An 8,832-nucleotide genomic window follows, 5' to 3' on the forward strand; every position below is an offset into this window, starting at 1 on the left:
CTCCTCTATTTCCTGCTTTTAATGCTGCTTTTTTCCTGGCTCCCACCTTAGTCTAATTCTTGTCCACACCTAGATTGCAGCTAATACATATATGTTAATGACTATGCCTCTAACCTTGATTTTGCACCAGACCTATGTATACAGCCCACAGCCTTTCGGTCAGGTGACCCTTGAGCAATATAAAATGTATAAACCTAAAACCCATAACCTTTCACCTCCCCTACTTCAAGATCTTCTGCCTCCACATTTCTTGTTTTAATTGATGATACTGTCTTACCTTACAGCTCTGTGTAAAAGGCAGATTTAGGTATTTTACTTCACTTCTCACAGCTTTTTAGACTAAGCCTGGCACAAGCCCACATACGATTCTCATTTAGCTGCCTCATCTCCTGACACATCTGTCACCAACGTAGACCTGGAATTACCAAAATACTGAATTCTGGAAATATCATGAGTTAACACATCTCTTGTCTCCATCCTTCCCTCTACCCTTCTCTTTGTTTGGAGTTTCCAACCTCATCACCACCACCTCCTCATTGTCCTCTGACTTCTTCTCTCTGAAGCCTTCCTTGATCTTCTAGGCAAGTGTAAAGTCTCTCTCATCTGGCTCCCTTTGAAATTTGTACTTATCTATGAGAACAGCACTTATCTCCTTGTATTTTTTTATATTTATTGCCTTCTTCCTCTAGGATACTCAATTTCTTGACACCAGACATTATGTCTCTTTCACATCGATATTCCCAACATTACACAGATCATAACAAATAGAAGACTCTCAAGTTTATTGAATATTTCCCATCATCCTTCACCTTTCTTACTCTACTGGGGTCACTCTTACCCTTGAGTGCCCCAAGCAGGCTTCCACATCTGGGTTTTTCTTACTAGACTATTCTTGCTTCAAATAGTCTCTTTAATCCCATCATTCAGATCCCTGCTCAAATGCCACCCCATTAGAGACATCTTTACTGCAATATAGATAGTACCTACCTAACACATTCCCTCTTCCCCTTTACCCTGTCTCACATTTTTCATTGCAATCATCATTAGAAAATAGATTATATGTTGTTGGAATATATTTTTACATGTATCTCCACCACAAGATAAGCATCAAAGCTTGGGACTTTGAATTATTCAACAAATGAACAAAGATCTGATGCATCTATAAAAATATAAATGATGGTATTTATCACCTACATATGACACTGTCTGTCTTCCATTTCCCGTTCATTTGCTTTATTCTCACCAAGCCATATATCTAGGACAAAAGAAAGATTAAGACACAAATTTCCAAGAATTGTCAAGTATAATAAGACTGAGTAAGCAACAATATTATAAAATGAAAATGGGCAATGGTTCAGCTAACTTTTTTTTAAATTGTTTTTAACGTTTATTTATTTTTGAGAGACAGATCATGAGCTGAAGAGAGGCACAGAGAGGGGGAGACACAGAATCTGAAGCAGGCTCCAGGCTTCAAGCTGTCAGCACAGAGCCAGATGCGGGGCTCGAACCCACAAACCGTGAGATTGTGACCTGAGCTGAAGTAGGCTGCTTAGCCGACTGAGCCACCCAGGTGACACTGAACTCCTACTTTTATTCTGTTCACTGTCACTTTCAATCCAATCTGGTAGTGTTTCTGCTGAAATAATTGTCTCAAACACTTCCTGAGTCCACCATGGATTTCAATGAAGTTTACTCTTTTAGAAAAAAGCCACACCTACAGATCCTTTCTAGATAACCTGTACCTGTGGCCCCTGCTCAGATAGCTGAGGAACATTTCTCTTAAGCTTCCTAGAAGTACTATCATGTGGTTGGAAGTCACATCCAAACCGCTTGAAAGAGCTCCTTGTGCAACTGAATACTCCAACCCCTCAATCCTTCTGAAATTTTGATCAAAGATTATATAGTCACACTGTCACATTTTTTCTTTGTGCCACACTATCTTAATTTTTGCATCTTTTTCTGTTAGAATAAATTGAGAATTTTCAGATTCATCCAGTCCTGGTTCCTTTTTGTTTCACAATTCTTTCCTCCATTTATCTCTCTTCTCTTCATTTCATTAAAAGCAGCAAGAAGAAACCAGGTGAAACCTTCTTACATTGCTTTGAAATCTCCCCAGCTCTACAACAGAGTTCAGCTTTCTGCATACCTATAGGAGGCAATTTCAAAATTTTTCTGCAACTCTTGACCTGGATTCCCCTCCTCCAGTTCCCAATCACATAGTCTTTACTTCCTTCTAAGACTTCACTAGCAGTATCCTTAAAGTCCAGATTTCTGTTAACCCTTAATATAGGGCAGATAGAGCTGGATCTAGAAACACATTGCCAGATTTCCCTCCCTGATGCACACCAGGAAGTTAGGACCATGCAGAAAGTCACTTCATAACTTGAAGTCTGTCCCTCAGGCACAGGCCTGAGAGGTATTTCAAGGTGTTTCTCTCCTCCCTCCATCTATCCACAACCATTCTATATCCATGAAGTTTCTACATCCAGAAATAGAAACTCCCAGAAACAACTTACAGAATGAGGACAGAGAAGAAGGTACGAAAGTAGGGTAGCTATAATTTATGTTTATTTGTTTGCCAAATATAAAATGCTCTTATGTCTTTTTTTCAGATCTTTAAAATAAGGAAGTTTGCCTGGGGAACCTCAAAAGGCCCTTTAATTCTAATTTTTGTGATTTTATGATTTGAAAAGATAAAATTTAAATTAGTGCCGGTGTTGAAGTAGAACTATCAAAAATGCTAGTCTTGGCACTGAAACCAAGCCCTTGATCCAGTGTCAGTTGAGAGCTCAGTGATGTTGGCCCCTACTAATATTCCAGCCACCCAGAACCCAGGGAAAGCTGAGTGAAAAGTAAGGTCTAAGAATTAGGAGGCCAACTTGGGTAATCAGCAGTCAACTTATAGATGAAAATGAGCACCTTCGTGGGCACATCACAAATACACACCAAAAATCTGTCACACTCAAACTCTAAGTCCCAGGGGGAGATTTGCTAAAATGGATTACCTCCCAGACTGGTAAACATACAGGTAAACCTACAGGTAAAATATCTCCTTTTTCCACCCCCCTGACATCTTTTATTTACCCTGCTACTTTCTATGAGTGATTCTGCTTCTGGCTATGTTTAGATTTATTTCAGAGCAGTTGCTTTCATTTCCATCTTATTGTTTTACTCAAGGTTAAACCTTAATGTGGTGATACTGGAATGTGTCCCCACCTCCCCAGTGGTCTAGGTGCTCAGGACTGAGCACTCTTTGTTACAACTCCTCAGTTTCTTCTAATGTGCCCCCAGCCCTGAGAGACACAGGCCTAGAATATTTTAAGGCGGCTGCTCCTCTCTCTGGCCTCCAGGGGGCAATCGTGCCACTAACACAACTCTCAGAACAATGAGAAGACGCTGACACTCTCTGGGGGTGGGTGAGAGGCCTGAACTCAGGACAAAAAAGGAATAAGGATGAAAATTAGAAGCCTGAATAATATTGAGGTAATGAGGCCGAATCTCTTTAAAATTCTCCTAAAGTTTAGGAAAGTCTGTGACTAACTCTTTCCTTCTCCTGCAAGCACAATTTTCCCAAAGCCTGTCTCCTACCCAATCCCAGGCTTGTAAACCTCTCCATTGGGAGAAGCTCCCCATTCCATTATCATGCCTTTGGGCAAGATGCACTTTATAACAATGGTTATAAAGATTCATCCTTTATAATAAACCCCTGTCAGAAGAATAACTTGGTCAGGAGAACTTGTTCCTTATCTTGAGTAGGTCACCCTAAGCTTTACGTGTACCCGTTGGTACTCATGTCATCTTTGACTCTTCTGGAATGACAATTTCAGCAGCCAGGATCTCAGAGTTTTCTGAAATAGTTCTCAGAAACAACCTGGATAAAGGCCACGGATCTTCTGTGGTTTGTATGTTAAGATACATCAGGGTAATGGCGAGTTGTGGGGTTGGGAGGGCCCAGGAACATGATTAGTTCAAGGAGCTCAGGAACTGTCAGAATGAACATTCAGCTGCCTACCTATCTGGCTAAGAATCCTAATGGACTCTGGGATAATGATCGTTTATGAACAAAGTTGTTTAATATCCTTAAAAAATAAAACATTTTTACAAAGAAACTCAAGAAAAATTATACCAATTTTTAAAAATGCAATGGATATGAACAAATAATTTCCAAATTAAAAAAAACAAAAAAACAAGCACAGGGGCGCCTGGGTGGCTCAGTCGGTCGAACGCCTAATCTCAGTTCTGGTCATGATATGGGTTCGAGCCCCATGTCAGGTTCTGTGCTGACAGTTTGCTCAGAGCCTGGAGACTGCTTCAGAGTCTCTGTCTCCTTCTCTCTCTACCCCTCCCCAGCTCACAGTCTGTCTCACTCTATCTCTCAAAAATAAATAAATGTAAAAAATTAAACAATTACAAAAAAACAAGCACAAATACGAAAAGAATCCAATGTCATGGTGAACAAATGCATTATAAAACAATAAGCAAATATTTTTTTCTCTACAAATTGTTAAGTACTTTGTTTTAAATCATTAGATGCTGATGTCATGAAACGAAACTTTTAGAAAATGCTATAAAAATGTCAATTTGTACAGTCATTGGAAGGGTAATTTATTAATATGTATAAAATTATTTCACCCAACAATTCCATATTAGGAAATTTTTTTTATATTCTCCCATTCATTGTATTTTCAGAGTATACAATGCAAAACTGGCCTTTCAACTCTAAGATACACAAATATGCTATCGACAAATATTCTCACTTTATAAATGTTCAAGGTAGGGCCAAGTCCTTTAAGTACTGGTGCTATCTCTTGCACATTTTCTGAGGGGAGTCGGCAAAAGGAGCTCGGGCCCTCATACCCTTACTCCTGGGTCTGTTAGGTGACTTTCCAATGTACAGATAGAGAGGTAGGGGTGCTAAAGAACTTACACCCAGACCAGAAAAGAAAAGCGGTTGTTAGTATTTAATGAACCTCTCTCCATGTGGCTTCAGGCTACTAAGACACAGGCTCCCCCACACCCTTAATCTTTTCCTCAGCTCTTTTACTGAAGAATTTGGCCTTCACAATGACAGGCTGTTTGGGGAGCTTTCCCTTTCCCAATACTTTGTAGTAGCCCGATCGCACCACATCAATGATAGGAGCAGCTCCAGTCTTGTTTTTGGCAGCATTTACCCATGTCTCCTTACTGACCAAGGTCCACAGTTTATCAAGGTTAACAGTTGGGCAGAAACTCTGGTTCCTTTTTAAGTGGTAATGCCTCATACCAACTTTTCCAAAGTAACCTGGATGATATTTGTCAAAGTTGATCCTGTGGTGATGCATGCCACCAGCATTACCCCAGCCTCCTGGGTGCTTCCGGTGCTTACGGACGCAGCCGTGGCCATGGCTCACGTGGCCCCGAAGTTTCCGGGTCTTCCCCAGTCTGGATGGCATGTCAGTGGCCCAGAAGAAAGCTCTATATTAGGAAATTTATCCTTAATAAATAATCAGAAATAGGGATGCACGGGTGGCTCATTTGGTTAATCACTAGACTTCAGCTCAGGTCATGATCTCACCGTTCGTGGGTTCGAGCCCCATATTGAGCTCTATGCTCAGAGCCTGGAGTTGTTTCATATTTTCTGTCTCTCTCTCTCTCCACCCCTCCCCAATTCATGCTCTGTCTGTCTCTCTCTCAAAATAAATAAACATTAAAAATTAAAAGGAAGGAAGGAAGGAAGGAAGGAAGGAAGGAAGGAAGGAAGGAAGGAAAAGAAAGAAAGAAAGAAAGAAAGAAAGAAAGAAAGAAAGAAAGAAAGAAAGAAAGAAAGAAAGAAAGAATCAGAAATAGAGGTGCCTGGATGGCTCAGTCAGTTCAGTGTCAGACTTAGGTTCAGGTCATGATCTCAGGGTGTGTAGGTTTGAGCCCCACATCGGACTCTGTGCTGACAGCTCAGGGCCTGGTGCCTGCTTTGGATGTGTCTCCTTCTCTCTCTGTCTCTTCCCCACTTTCACTCTGTCTCTGTCTCTCAAAAATAAATAAACGTTAAAAATAATGTTTAAAATAAGAAATAATCAGTAATATTTACCAAAAAAAAAGCAAATCTCAATAAGTATTCAAGAATCAATATCATATAGTGATATCATGTGTTTTTATTACAATTAATAAAGTTAGATACTATTCATAAAAAAGCCAACTTTAAATAAAAAGAAATGCACTCCTAAATAATTTATGAACAAGGGGCACCTGAGCAGGTCAGTCAACGAAATGTCTGACTCTGGATTTCACTCAGGTCATAATCTCAGGTCACGATTTTGGCTCAGGTCCATGAGTTCGAGCCCTGCATCAAGTTCTGCACTGACAGCAAGGAGTCTTCTTGAGATTCTCTCTCTCCCTCTCTCTCTACTTCTCCCCTGCTTTCTCTCTCTCACTCAAAATAAATTCATAAACTTAAAAAATAAAATTATTTATGAACCAGAAAAAAAATTATAACGGAATTGTTAAAATATTTCCAACTGAACAATCATGAAAGGTATAAATTGTAAAACTTGAGCAATGAACCTAAGCAGCACACAGAGAACTTTTTATACCTTTCAAATATGTAAATTAAAAGACTGAACGTAATGAGCTAAACATTCAACCAGAAAGTTTTAAAAGAGAGTAAGAGTAAACAAAAGTAGGAGGACAAAAATAGTCCTAATCAGTGCTAAAATTAAGGTAAAAAAGACAAAAACAAAGGAAAGAATCCATTTAAAATGGTTCTTTGGAGGGAGCCAAGATGGCGGAACAGCATGGAAGTTTTTTTGTGTCTCGCGTCCAAGAAATACAGCCAGACCAACACTAAACCATCCTGCACACCTAGAAAACTGATCTGAGGATTAACACAACAATTTGCACAATCCAAACCACAGAATTCAGCAGGTACACAGCGCAGAGAGGTGAACTTGGGGAGCAAGAGGCCATGGTGGGCAGGGAGGTACTTTTGCGGGTGGAGAGAGGACGGAGACAGGGCAGGAGGGGGCGGGGAGAACATGGGAAAAGCACCCCTCCCTCCCAAAAAGCAGCTGGAGAGAAAGTGGAAAACAGCTGCAGGGACTAAACTAAAAAGGGAGAAAGGAGAAAGAGAGGGTTTAAATTCCATTAAGACTGTAAACAAGGGGAGCACAAAGTCTGCAACTCTTCAGCTCCACACCTGGCAGTGCTCTGGTGGGAAGGGCGAATCCCCAGGAGCAGAGCAGGGTCTGGGAGGTTCTTGGGCCACATGGGGAAAAGCAGTTCCACTGCTGGAAGGACATTTGGTAGAGACTGTTGAAGCCACCTGGTCCCAGCAGACCCAGAGAACGGCCACATTCGTTGGTGCTGGAACAAGGTCGTTAAGGGTGAAGCCTGGTGCCAGATGTGTGTTGTGATTTTCCATAATCCCTGAAAAGCTGCTGCTACACTATCTCACAAACTTTTTCTGGGGTGGGCTGACACCTGGCCGCAGCCTCGGGGCATCAGCAGTAGCAGGGTCCAACAAGCATTCCTGGGTGCAGCTGACATTCAACCATTGCTTATTCGGCCACTGCTCACAGAGGGGCGGAAAGGTCAAAGCCTCAGTTCCTTCAGAGGTAAGGGGCCAGGAAACACAGCTGCAACTGAGACAAAACTCAGGAGAGAGGTACTGCCTGGGGCTTGGTCACAGACAGTGAAAAAGCGGGGAGTGGACAAAAGCTGAAGACAGAGGACAGGTGCATGATTGCTGATCGGGGAGAACAGAGTTCTAATACTAGAACTGGGTAGCTGGGTGACACCATTTTCACCACTCCCGCGCATGCGCATACGCACCTACTGTTGCCACAGCACTCCAACCCAGTAGGCTAGCAGTGTCATCTAGTGGAGAATGGAGCCATTACACTAATAGCCACCCAACTGGGTCAACCTCACTCTTCAAGAACACAAGTCTTACTGCCTGCTTAGTTTATGGACTATAAAGCGCTTCATAGTCTGACTTCTAGGGGAAAACAAAGCAATTTCAGTCCTATTTCAATCTGTTAGTAGGTCCATCATCAATTCAATTTTTTTTCTTTTTTTTTTCTCTTTTCCACTTTTCTTTTTCGTGAATATGGGAAGAGAAAAAATTCATTTTTTTGTTCAATTTTTATTAAAAATATTTTTAATTTTTTACTATATTTTTTACTTTTATGTAAATTTTTTCAAATTCCATTTCACTGCCATCATTTTATTTTAGTCTACATCAGTATATTCACTTTTTCAAATTTTCAAACGATTTCCTTTTTTTCTTTTCCTTTTTTCTTTTTCATTTCTTTTCTTTTTCTTGAATGCAGAAAGAGAAAAACGTCATTTTTACTTTCAATTTCTGTTAAAAATATTTTTCTTTAATTTATTTGACTATATTTTTCACTTTTATGTAAACTTTTTCAAATCCTATTTTACTTCCATCATTTTATTTTAGTCTATGTCAGTGTATTCACTTTTTTCAAATTTTCAAACGATTTCCTTCTTTTTCTTTTTTTTCTTTTTTCTTTTCTTTTTCTTGAATACAGAAAGAGAAAAATTAATTTTTTATTTTTATTTAATATTAAAAATACTTTTTAATTTTTCTACTATATTCTTTACTTGTGTGTAAATTTTTTCAAATTCTATTTTACTCCCATCATCTCATTTTAGCCTACCTCAGTGTATTCATTTTTTCATATTCTCAAATGATTTCCTTTTTTTTCTTTCCACCTTTTTTTCTCTAATCTGTCAAACCACTTTCAACACCCAGACCAAAACACACCTAGGATCTAGCATCATTTATTCGATTTGTGTGTGTGTGTGTGTGTGTGTGTGTGTTTAATTTTTAAATTTTAG

The 8,832-nt window shown here is 39.8% G+C and overlaps 1 protein-coding gene across 1 annotated transcript; it reads right to left on the reverse strand.

Moving 5' to 3' along the window:
* LOC128315993 (60S ribosomal protein L27a-like) lies at positions 1-5,677 on the reverse strand. Its single transcript, XM_053224265.1, has one exon. It carries the CDS (start codon positions 5,430-5,432, stop codon positions 4,995-4,997), a length of 438 nt encoding a protein of 145 aa, XP_053080240.1. The 5' UTR covers positions 5,433-5,677; the 3' UTR covers positions 1-4,994.
* Positions 5,678-8,832: the final 3,155 nt, after the last annotated feature.

The sequence above is a fragment of the Acinonyx jubatus genome, chromosome B3 (genome assembly GCF_027475565.1).
Source record: "Acinonyx jubatus isolate Ajub_Pintada_27869175 chromosome B3, VMU_Ajub_asm_v1.0, whole genome shotgun sequence".
NCBI classification, from domain to species: Eukaryota; Metazoa; Chordata; class Mammalia; order Carnivora; family Felidae; genus Acinonyx; species Acinonyx jubatus.